Below are 13,141 nucleotides of genomic sequence, written 5' to 3' on the forward strand. Positions count from 1 at the left end.
TGTATTTACCTGGAATTAAGGCTGCAGTTTACATCTGTTCCTTCTCCCTGTGAGGCCTCCTTCCCCCCAAAAGACAGCCTTTCCTCCAGAGAGAATCCATTTTACTTCTCAAGTTGCAGGTTGGCACGTTTCCCACCATAAACATCTTCCACTGGAGGTTTCATTGCACACTTCCCTGTTTACTATTACCATCCCAGCAACTACACATAGCCAAGTTATTGTTTCCTCGCAATGTGATGAGCAGGTTCAATTCTGTCATGATAGCCAGAGCATTTAGGTACATATAAATGACCACATTCTCTTCTTGCATCCCTGATCTGGGAAAATGGTAAAGGTTGGGGTGATTTGCATTTACTCAAGAGGACCATCTCAGTCTTTATTCTGTACTAGTGCCTTTCGACGGATCCTCTCTATAGTGGATTACACAATTTGGGGTCTAAGTAGGTCCAAAGTGCAGGAGTCATATGATCAGTGGCCCTTATTGCTTCAGTTCCAGCTCCTCTGCTGTTTTCCATGGTGGGAGTAGGCCTCCCCAAACTAGATACAAACGTTGGACTCAGTGCACGTCACTCCAGGTTTCCTCATTGTTCCTAGCCTCAATTCATTTGAGCCACCACGCATTAACACTTCGGCTTTCTCAATACTGCTGAATGAGCTGCTGGTTTCCACGTCATCCTCTCGATTTCTGGCCTCAAGCAACTGCTTGTAAACATGAACCATTTTGAGGCTGTACTCTAGCTATCAGTTCAATATCATAGGTGTGGCCAACGGTGTCCAGCCAGTTGATGTCGCTGTGAGATTTAATGTCCCACACATATCCTGCATCTTATTCCAACCACTGATGTTCCAATTTCGGAGAAATACCCTTGCTCCGATGAGAAGGTCAGTCCTGTCAGCCTTACACTCAATGTCTTCAATGCTTCCCTCTTGGATGCCATCTCAAACACCTGGCTTAGCTTCATGAGATTCTCAGCAATCTACTCATTGACCTGACCATTTCCGTCAGGAGATGTGGTGAGCCTGAGGAGTCAATGAACAGAAAAGAGTGGGTCTCGCCCAAGGAAGACCTAGCAAGGAGAATAGCCTGTGGATGAATCTGGGATGCTATGATAAGCATAAATCAGTTCCTGAAGATACTCAGGTCACTTTTGTTTACTTTCAGGAGGCATGGTATGCAGATGATCATGCAGAAGTACCACTGAATCATGCACATTGTCCATTACCTCTGGATGATAGGGGGTGTTGTGGCTCTAGGTAATGCCAGAGACATTGTAAAGTTCATACAGGATGTTGCTCTTGAAGTTGCGCCCTGATCACTATGAATCCAACATGGAACATCAAAATGGACTAAGTCATCACACATTAACAATCCAAATAGAGTTGAGGCCTTTCAGTCGCAAGTGGTAACAGACTACATGAACTTGGTAAAGACATCCACGAGTACAAGACCATTTTCATTCCTGTCACAATGAGGGTCAAAGACTGCAAAGTCCATTACAAGGACCTCTAGAGAGCTCTTGGCAACAAGGGTTCCTATACTGGTATAAAGTCACTTCCCTGCTTTGACCAAAGTACACAATTGTGACAACAATCATCAATATCAGCAAGCATTGAATTGAATGAGCTTTATCATCACTTAGACTCAAATGAGTACAGTGAAAAGTTTACAGTCGGTGCATCATCTCAGATACAAAAAGATATTTAGGTACAGATGCTTACGATCACATTCTTAGGAAACAATAAAAAAAAGTGAATAAATAAATAGCCCTGCATAGGTCTTAGGAGTAAATTAGAAAAGTAAAGGAGATAAAAAGTTCAGAATATCAGTCTTTCCGACCCAGTCCATGCTAGCACCTAGCCTCAAGGGAGACCTCCACCAACTCGCCACTGCCTGCGCCGGACCCACCATTGTAGGAGTTGCCCCACTTTAGGCACCATCTCTTTGTCACTGGGCCCACATTGATGATGCCCTGCAACCAAGAGACCCTGGCTCTGCTGCCAGACCATGAGTCTCACTTCGACTGCAGATGTTGCTTGCCAGTGCCACTATCTTGAACAGGCCGCTGCTGCTGGTGCCGCCACACCCCAATCGCTGGAGGAGCTTTGCTGCCACTGGGCCTGAACACTGGGAGAATGATCTTGCTGCTGCTGCCACTGGCTCCGAATGGTGGGTGAATGTCTTCGCTGCTACTGCCGCTGCCTCCGAGCATCGGGAGAAGCCTCATCTGCCACTCCACATGTGGCCTGCTCTCACTGCTGCACTGGTGCTGCCAAAGTGCCACAGAAAAGAAAAAAAAACACTGAAAGAAAATAGCAGAAGCAAAAATAAAACAAAGAAGGAAAGCAGATGGTCCCTGGGCAACAGGCTGCATGCAACCCTGTTACTCCGCCAAAATCTTGCATCGGAAGCATCTCAGGACAGAGACACTACTCTCTGCTCAGGGCAGTAATTTTTACTTTTACTTTTACCTGCCTGATCATGAACTGCTACCAACATTTATCTGTCCGTGTCATGAACTAGCTGATATAGGAATCCATCCTCCTCCCTACTCCTCTTCCAGCACCTCAACAGTTTCAATGCTGGTTTTGACTCCCTCATCAGCTGGTGCTGAGTTGATGAGTGTTAGGTCTTCCAGTAATGGCGTTTTCTGCTGATGCCCACATCAATCAGCAGAAGCTGCCTGATGCCTTGTTCCGACATCGATGGCAAAGATGAATCCACAGCTGGCTCGGATCTCATTCATAACTGCATCAGTGACACTCCCATGACTCTTAAGGAATTGGGGTCAGAGTGCTGCCTCTGACTTGGGTATGGACACAGCATCAACGGCACTCCTCTAAAGCTGGATTCCCTTTCATCGTCAGTCTTTTGACTACGGGCACCAGCATTTGCATTATATTTGACTGACCTGTACTGTAACTAGTATTGAAATTGAGTACAGCAGCCCATTGGGTTTTTGTTGCTCTAAAATTGGCGGATGTTTGAATGAAGTTGCGCGGATTATTGTTAGTAAACACTTGAAACTCTGCACCAATCAGTATGTCTCTAAACTGATGGGAAATAGCAAACATCAGATTGAGTTTCAAGCTGGAGTAATTCTCCATATTCCTCTCATTTGGCTTAAGACTGACTGGCATAAGTAATAATCACTTTTCTGCCTTTGTGTCTGAGACATCATCACTATTGATGTCTATCCAGTAAGGAAAGGAGGTGCAAATCTGGGCAAAAGACTGGTGATGAGAATGCTTTGCTTGAGAATGCAAAAAAAATAAAAAAGGCCTTCACATGCTGGGTCCGACCCTGTGATGCTCCATGAAGTACATCTTGCATATCCTGTTGCAATCACTCCTCCAACGTACTTTGATTTCCTCGGCAAGTTGTGGATTGGGGCAACCAAGTATACACGGCATTGCACAAATGACCTGCAGCGACCTGTTAGATGAAGAACTCCATGCAGTTCCTTCCATATCTTAAGCTGGAGTCACTCCGTCACCAAGGAAGGCTTTATGCCTGACAAGAAAATGCATGCAGTGAAGAAGTGGCCAATGTACCACGCTGTTGTCTGGAAAAGTTGACATTTCTCTGGTTTGATTTTTTAAAAGTTAAACTGTAACAAGCGACAGAGTGTTTCAAGGATCACTTCAAATGTTCAGCCAAAACAAGCACATCATCCAGATATACAAAGAAGCACTGGAAATTAAGATCGCCAAAAGCTTTAGCCATGACAAGAATAAAGATGGCAGGAACATTACAGAGTCCAAAGGGTTTTCCCATATATATGTAATGCTCCCTGGTGCCTGTGTGGAATATCTTATTCAGCTATGGATAGCTGGTTATAACTGTGGACCATAATCCTCCTTATTCCTCAGAGGGGTTAACAATCCTGGTGTGTCTTTGTGTTGAGTACCCAGTAATAAATACATATCCTCAGTTTTCAGTGCTTCTTCCTCACTGGGGGAAGAACGTGGACTTTTTGACACTCAGATGACACCTTGCTCCAAAGACTTCTGCAGGTAGTCCCAGACTTTCTCCCAGTGATGGGGTGGGATCAAGCAGCAAGGAATCATTACTGGATGGTTATCTTCAGTCATAATCCTGTGTCTTACCAGGTAACAGTACCCAATGTCATTATCATCTTTACTGAAAAAGTGTTCCGTACATGGTGACAGTACAAATAAGCTGAATCCTCTGGGTCTCCTCCAGCTCGCCAATGTCCATCTTTAAAATTGGGTTACTGATGTTTCCTCCAGTTAATTCACAACAATGGCAAGTTTAAGGACACCTATGTGTGTCTTTGTCACTGAAATTAGCAATCTGAATAAATACCGTATCCTTTTCGCCCACAGTGACAAGGGTGGCGGCCAGGGTTATACGAAGTGGAAACTCTACAGCATGTAACATACAAATCTCTAACAAGGCCTAATGGACCAGTTGAAGATGGCTGGCAGATCCAAGAACAGATGTACAAGCACCTCCAAAATAGTCCTGGCATGTAAAAGGACAGCCTAAATCCTCATAACTCAAACAATTTTATAGTCCCATACAAACCTTTACACCTTAAGTGCACAGAACAAGGTGAAAAACTGAGGCTTTGCCAATCTCGTAATATATTGCTTGTGGCAGTCATTGTACATACTTTCCAAGGATGCCTTGATATCTTTTAACACTGTCACAGCTCACTGAGGTAGCCCTGTTATTCCTGAAGACATCACAAAAGTTAGAAATTTTATCAAAGTACAAAATACCCAATTTAACTTAGATAGACACAGGTTAACAAAATACAAAGAACGGCTTTCTACTCTTAACAAGAACTGCTAATAATTACAAATAAATACGTTCTAACCATAAATAAATGACAACAAACTGTCAACATATAACTCTACTAGATAAATCTCTAACCCCTTTCCAAAAAAACCAACATAACAGATACAAAGAAACAACTGCGTTATGTGTAAAGAGAAAATATATACTGGAGAAAGAGCTCAATAGCACCAGCCCTAAGGATTTCATCCTTGGGAGGGATTGGCCATGAGACTTACCACACAATACAAGGATTGCTGCACAGCAACAGCAGGTCCAACTTGTTCATCCTGCCTCTTCAACCAGAGGTATATATCCCTTTTTGCACCAATAGTTACCTCGTGAGGGTAACCTCTATCCTGATCTTGAGCCCAATTTTTCCCTGTGATTGACACGTCATCCCATACATCAGGAAGACAGTTTAGCGTTGTCACTATTAAACTGCCTCATCTCCATTTGGAGTTTTCCATCCCTCTCAGTTTGTGCTACACAGTCCTTCAGCTGCCTGCTCCTGGTCAATTTGAAAGTGAGATTCAGGAGAATGATTGATCAAATAACTTCACTTACTCCAGAAATACAGTGAACACAAACTCCCCTTCAGCCTGCTTGTACTCATAAAACCTCTGCTGTAGCTAGGCTACTGCTATCCCGAAAAACCCTCACCCGGTACCTCAAAAGATCCATTGCAGACTTCTTTCCTTCACAGATATTCCATCACGAATGCTGTCTGCTAACTCATGAGGAGGCCATTGAACGCCATGACCTGCTTTACGTGCTCAATCCAGACTTCAATCACAAAATCATCAGTTGTTTACAACCTTCCCCTGAATCTATCCACCTTCCCATTCATCGGCAAGAAGAATATCTAACGCAGAGGACCACTTCCTTCCTCTGTAGCATCAACGGAAAACACATGGGGACACTCTTCATTGGGATTAGCCTCAAGTTTGAACTTCCTCCATTGATGCCCCAACCTCGAATGATATCAAACCAGCTTGAGCCTCCTTCATGGACACTGCCAGTTTCAACACTCCATCTATTCCTCCTCTGCCAGGCACCTTTCAACCTTATCTGCCATGACTTGATGCCTCTGCTGTGAAATCCAGCTAATTACACCAGAAATGTAACATGAGATTTGAGCACACAAATAGCCCAAAGATTGTGAAGTAGGGATTCTTCATTCCACTGGCATCAAATCATTATAAATATGAAAGGAAATGAAGGGTAAATGAGGGTTATATGCAAATAAACCTGTGGTTTACATATGATCTAAGAAATCCTTTATCTGATTCTAAACCCTTTGTGGACTTCTTTTTCCAAAGACATCCTCTCCTCCAGAGGATTGGTTTGACTTCTCTAGCTATCCTGCTTAGTGCCTTCCTGCAACCTCATAAATATGAAGGTCCAGACCCACGGTTTGAGCTGCTCTGCTCAGTATCCTCCCTCACCATTTGACTCCTGTTAATGGAAGTTCCATTACAACTGTATTAAATCTCAAAAATGAATTTGATTTCGAAAATGAACTTAATGCTAATCTTCAGTGATCAGAAAAATTTGTACAAATTCCTTCAATATGTCAAACAGAACCATCGAGTTGTTTGCCAAATTGCCAGAGATGATGTCAATAAATTAAATCTCATGAAGCAGATGACATTCACTTGAATGCTCACAAAACCCTTTGTATTGAATGTTTAACATTTCAACTAGTTAATCATTTGGAAAGAAAAAATAGAAGCTCAAAATATCAATAAAAACAAATTTACTAGCTGTGGCTAAAGAGGAGATGAGGGTAAGGTAACTCCAAGTTTCAAAAACATACATCTAGAGTCATAGAGCATGGAAACAACCCTTCAGACCAACCAGTCCACGCCCACCATAATCCCAAAGAAACTAGTCCTACCTGCCCGAGGTTGGTCCATATCCCCTCCAAACATTCCTCATTCATGTACTTATCTAAAAGACTTTTAAACATTGTAACTGTATCCTCATCTACCACTTCCTCTGGAAGTTCATTCCACATACAAACTACTGCTAAGAAAATTGCCCCTCATGTTTTTTTTTAAATCTTTCTCCTCCCACCATAGATATGTGCCCCCTAGTCTTGAAATCTCCCACCTTCGGGAAAAGACACCTGTCATTCACCTTATCTATAACCCTCATTACTTTATAAATTATTACGTTAAGGTCACCTCTCAACCTCCCATGCCTCAGTGAAAAGAAGTCCCAGCCTATCCAGCCTCTCATTATAATTCAAACTAACCTTTCCCAGCAACATCCTGGTAAATCTCTGAACTTCTCCAGCTTAATAATATCCTTCCTGATACATAACTGGCTTTGTTCTACAGCACTTTAAAAACCCTATTTTTAATTGTATAAGTCTTGCCTCTGTTTGTAACCAAAATGCAATATCTTGCATTTATTCAAATTAACTCCATCTGCCACTCTTCAGTCCATTGATCAGGATCTCACTGTAATCTTGGATAACCTTTTTCATTGTTTACTACACCACCAATCTAGGTGTCATCCGCAAACTTACCAGCCATGCTTTCTTTATTCTCATCTAAATAATTTATATAAATGACAAACAAAAGTGGACCCAACACCAATCCCTATGGAACATTGCTGGTCACAGGCCTGCAGTCTGAAAAACAACCCTCCACCATTACTCTGTCACGTGCCATGTCCTATGTAATAAAAGACGATGATGGTTCACAAATTTTCAAGCTGCCTGTATCTTCATTGGTCTTGAAGAATCAACATTCCAGGTTTAAATAGATTGAGTGAGGTGCATCCCCCTCTTGCATTAGCTGTGAATCGGGCTTTGTTTGCATTTTAGGCCCATGTTTCTTATCTTTGCCATCTAATGTGGAGTGGGATAGGTAGAGCCCCCTGACCATGGCCATCAACAGGTCCATGCAGTGAGCAGCTGAGGTGGCTTCTTAGGCCAGCTGCCTGCTCTTCTACTGGTATGTTCCCTGGAGGTACAGCAAAGGGTCCATTGTTATTTTTGAGGCATATACCGCAACTAGTGGGGCATTATAGAGGTTGAAGGATCTCATCTTTGCACAAAAAGGCACTTGGTCTCCTTTTAAAGTTTTACTTTTTGCAACAAAAGTTAAACCCCTTCAAGAGATTAGTTAATTAGTTCATGAAATTGTTTACAAAAGACCAAGAAGTGACTGCTTGTTTATTGTTTGGATGGTAGCTAAGAAACAAAAGCTTGCAATGCTGCAATCTGTGAAGGAACCTTGGCAATACTTAAAACTTAAACTTTGCTAAAAGGAAACATGAAGTTGAAGCATTCAGCATCTTGCATTCAAGACTGATATGCAAGTAAACCAACTTCAGAAAAAAAATTATACAGCACGAAAAGAGTGTGCTGATTGATTGAACTATAGTTAGCATAGATAATGCATTAGGAACAGTTAACTGTCTTAGATAACTATGCAAACCAGGCTAGTCACTCTGATTGGTCAGTGCAGTACCATGGGGTCACAACAGGATTGGATGTCATTTTCTTTCCTCAGTGAGGTGTGCAATGTGTGTATATAATCCTTTTGCTTGTAAAGAATAATGTGTCAAGAGTTAAGACAGCCAATCTCTGCATCCCCATGGTAACAAATGTACAATCAAGAAATCAATTTGTGTCTAGATCTATTCTTCAGCATTTGGCTTAGGTCCACTTAATACCATCTGCACGGATGGATGGAGGGAAGAAAGTAATAAGTAGAAAAAACATATTATAGATGCTACAGCACAGGACGTGCACAATTGGTCTGCCATGTCAATGTTGGGTCTTTGCAAAACCAAATCACCCAGTGCCTCCCTTTCTTTCTCCCAGATATCCCTACATATGTTGCCTCTACAGATAAGAAGCCAATTCTTTTATGAAAGCCATGAATGAATTTGCCTTAATCAACATTCAGGCAGTGTATTCATATCCGAACTACTTGCTGTTTAAAAGTCTTTCCTGATATAACCCCAATATCTTTGGCCAACCACCTCAAAATTGGTGACCTCTGGTTTTCAATTCTTCTACAAAATGGAAATGGCTCCCTATTTACTCTGTCCATTCCCCTTATAATTTTGAATGTCTGCATCAAGATGTAACAGGTTTAGAAGTAGACGGGCAGAAAGACAGAGAGGGAATGAATAATACGGTGGAAGCCAGGAAAGATGAAAAATCAAGAGAAAATGGTATGAGGCAAAAGGGATTGATAATGAGACAAGAAACAAACATTGTGTTTACAGGTGGTACGAATGGGAAAACACAGTATCATTATGAAAATTAAAAAAAAGGGTGTAGAGGGAATGATCTGAAATTGCTGAACTCATTGCTGTGTCAGGAAGTTTGTGAAGTGTCTAGGCCATACTAAATATTGGCCTTAATGAAACTAAGAACTAGAGAAGAACGGGGTGATTCGAGTCAGATTGGACAATAGTATGTTTCCATCCAGATTGCGCAAATAAACAACAAACTAAATTCATACAATGATATACTTTTTTGGTAGGGGGAATAAGGACCCCATTTTATTCTTTACAGCATATTTCTATGGAAGGAGAACTCAAAATCAGGGAGACATGGTGTTTAATTTACATAAAACCTTGTTAAGACCACAATTGAAATATGGTGTGAAAACTACAAAAAGGATATTTCAAAGTGCTGAGAAGATTTACATAGACCAGAATTGATTGATGCAGTTATCAGGAAAGACTGAATAGCCAAGCGTTCTTTTAGCTGGAGAGGAAAACAAAAGCCTGACAGGTTTTCAAAATTGTGAACGGTTTAGTAAGTGGCTGTGAAGCAACTATTTGCTCTTCAGAACACTTCTGCAGGTTTTCTTTGATTTGGGGAGATACAGAAAATAATTGTGTGCCCTCCCTAAAGGTAACATATAAACTAACGGAGTTTCAATCTGGAAATTGCTCAAAGTTTGAATCTGTGGGAGCTTAGAGCTGTTAAATAATTCTTCAATCTTCTCCCTGAAGAGGGTTTTCTACTGAACTATACCTGGAGAAGGTACAGGTGCAATTATTACACAAACAAGCACAAACTAACCTAGTTAACATCCCATGGGTTATCAACTTTCCTTGGACATTTGTAGTTATGTATTATATATGGCAGCACTGAGCACACTTGGAAGAGATCCCAAACCAAAGATATTAATTGATCCTAGAAATAATTAAGTCCTATTTTGGATTTGCATTATGTGCTTAACAAACCCAACACATGGATTGTGGAATGCAAGATACACCTTAGTCTAGCACTGCTTTGAGCTAACTAATTTTCGTATTCTCTCTTTGTCAATTCAATATCAAAGATGCACTAAATGATTTCAGCAATACTAAGTAGTGGAATATATTCAATTCAGCTAATGCTCATAATTCACCTTTGGAACACACTCCATATCAGACTGTTCCAATTGTTAGATGGTGAAAACTTCCATGCTTTCAGCTCAGGCCCAGGTAGGATTTAGATCCAGGGTCTACAGGCACTCAACCAGAAAAGTTAACTCTGATTTCTCTCTACAGGTGCTGCCAGACCTGCTGAGTTTTTCCAGCAATTTCGGTTTTGGTTTCTGATTTACAGCATCTGCAATTTTTTCAGTTTTTATTTAATGTTCTAACACTTAACCCTGTTCATAAGTGCAAACATAGCATTAAAAATATACAAGATTCTAAATTCATACAACTCATTAAGCACCCATTTGCTGCCACACAGTATGGTACATGGTAAATAGCACACTAAACAGCCAACAATTTTTTTGTGACAAGTGTTGAATTTTGAGTGTCAAGGCAATAAGACATAAAAGGTGCACACTTATACTGCTTACTTGACTATTACTTGAGTAATTGTAATTAAATTTGCCTGCCAATTCATTAAGATAGTACATTCATCATTCCACATGTAATGTGCATTATATATCACCTTCATGAGTATATGACCACCTTAGTTTTTCAATCCAAGATACACACAGGACATTTACAACATAGTTTAGAGCAAAAGGTATTTATTTAGAAAAATGCTGTTTTGTACTTGTAATATGACAGTTTAAAGGGTAATTGTTCCAGCTACATTTCCCAAAGTATGCAACTGCTCTCAAACAGCTTTGAGAATCTACATTTCCTCCCACTTGCATTGCCAAGATGATTAGCCTCACACCTCCAACAGCAAACCTCTTCACAAATTCAGACCTCGTGCAGTTATATGCAGTTCCACAAATAGGAAAACAGGGCTAATATGCATTGTCACATATCCAACAAACACCACAATTACTCAGGTTCCCATGCTTCCACTAAAAATAATAATTGAATCCTAATGTCCCGTAAAGGAGAATAGGAACAGGTATCCCAGTTTTCAGTCTGCAGAGTTCATAATGCGCAGATACCCATGAAGCCAGTGACTGAGCGTGTGGAGTTTAATTATTATAATAGAAGGTTGTAGGAATAGGTATGCTCGATTGAACCTCATTCATTATGACTCACAGTATATTGAACTAACAGGTGAGCATTTGTAAAGGAGAAAATGGTGGCAGTTAATCTGCCTAAATCGTTAATTTACACACTCAACCTGCAACTTATGAATTTGCTACTTTACAAAAGATTCACCCTGAATATTCCCAAACATCAGACTGAGCCAGTACGTATCACAAGAACATCCTATTCTTAATGTTAAGAATCCAAATTAAATCTGAACTGAAATCAGTCAGATAAACTTGTCATAAGATATAAAATGAGATTTATATGAAAAAGGGATAAATAACAAGACTTTGGTAATTCCCATAATTTTGTATCATTATTTTATCTAGATTAGATGAAGGATTTAAATAAGCTAACTAACTGGGAAATGTCAGTCAGAACAGCCAATAGTTAATAAATAAAAAAACACCTATAATATACGGAACAGTTAACCTCACATTTCTTGTGGAATCAGATAGTGCTATATCCATGTTATTTTGCTTTTAGAAATGTCATCACTTCACATCACTATAACAAACAACCTCTCTCCAACAAGATACTTAAAGAGGAAATCTTAACAGTAGGATCCCTTTTCCAACCTGAACAACTGAAAATAATTCTGATTAACAGTCTTTTCTTTCTGATCTATTTGAGTTTATTTTAAAAATATTTTTGTATAAATGGAGTACTAATAATATTATTGATGAGAATCAGTGGGAGGGAGTTACTGAGTCAAACAGTATGAGGAAACAAAACAAAGTGGTCTGATCATTTTAAAGGCATATAGATAATTCAGCTCCGTCATAAGCTGGACTCAGTCACTCCTCTAAGCCAGGTTCTCCTGAGCTCTATTAGCATATTATATAAAATTAAAAAAAATAGAAAGACGGGAAAAAACCACAGATGTTAATCATAATTATTTTGTACTTTGACTTGTAAAAGGTCACTGACTGCATGATGCCCTCTTTAAAATAAGTGTAATTATGTGGAGAGGGCATTGTATAGAATAACAAACTGTAAAATGAGTCAAGGTGTCCTTGTTGGTTTCATGCTTTTGTGCATACAAGTGGTCATATTGATTTGATAACCAAGGACAGACACCTGTACTTAGGTCAAGTACCTAAACTCAACTCTTATCCACGTGGAGCCACTTGCCATATTTATCCTCCAAGTTATCACCTTGGGTAAAGCAAATTAGTTTAATTTATATTTTGCACTATCGACAAGAACTCTGCACAAATATCCAAAGTGAAACTGCACCCTGAATGCCTGGCCTGCCCAAGATACATGGCACTGCCACAACACAGGAAAAGCTATTGTCTAAAAAACAATGAACAAGACAGTCCAGAATCCACAATGAGTGCTATAGGTCAAATTCATAATAATCAACATCCATTTCATCATGGAACAAGTCCCACTCATCATCAGTATCTGAAAAGTCATCGTCGTGGCCATCTGCCAAAAGCATAAGTAGCACTTCACCAAGTTCAAAGGTGACCATTTCATCATTTTCATAGGAATCAGCATTTTCTCTCTCTTCAATGAAATTCCAAAAATGCGTCCTCCGTTGGTTCTGTGATAAAAATATATATGTAATTAAACAAATTAAAACATTTTTGAATTAACAAAATAGCAGCAATATTGAACTGGCCTCCAAATGAAATTGTTAACTGTTAAAAAAAAAGGCTACTGCTAGACAGTTGGTATGCGATGCAGAGTGATGCCAACAGTGTGGATTCAATTCCTGAAGCAGCTGAGGTTATCATGAAGGATTCTCTTTCTCGACCTCATTCCCAACATGAGGCAGTGTGACCTTCAGGTTAAACCATCACCAGTCATCTCTTTCTAATGAGAGAGCATCTCTATGGTCTGGTAAGACTA

The 13,141-nt window shown here is 40.2% G+C and overlaps 1 protein-coding gene across 1 annotated transcript in view; it reads right to left on the reverse strand.

Annotated features, from left to right (window-relative positions):
- Positions 1–10,795: 10,795 nt before the first annotated feature.
- mkrn1 (makorin, ring finger protein, 1) overlaps positions 10,796–13,141 on the reverse strand; it is a 62,835-nt gene continuing 60,489 nt past the window's right edge. The window contains exon 8 of the mRNA XM_048607484.1: positions 10,796–12,833. Coding sequence (XP_048463441.1) covers positions 12,624–12,833 — 210 coding nt within the window. The 3' untranslated portion in view covers positions 10,796–12,623. The remainder of the gene's footprint in view (positions 12,834–13,141) is intronic.

Source organism: Rhincodon typus, chromosome 18 (genome assembly GCF_021869965.1).
Source record: "Rhincodon typus isolate 14 chromosome 18, sRhiTyp1.1, whole genome shotgun sequence".
Taxonomy (NCBI): Eukaryota; Metazoa; Chordata; class Chondrichthyes; order Orectolobiformes; family Rhincodontidae; genus Rhincodon; species Rhincodon typus.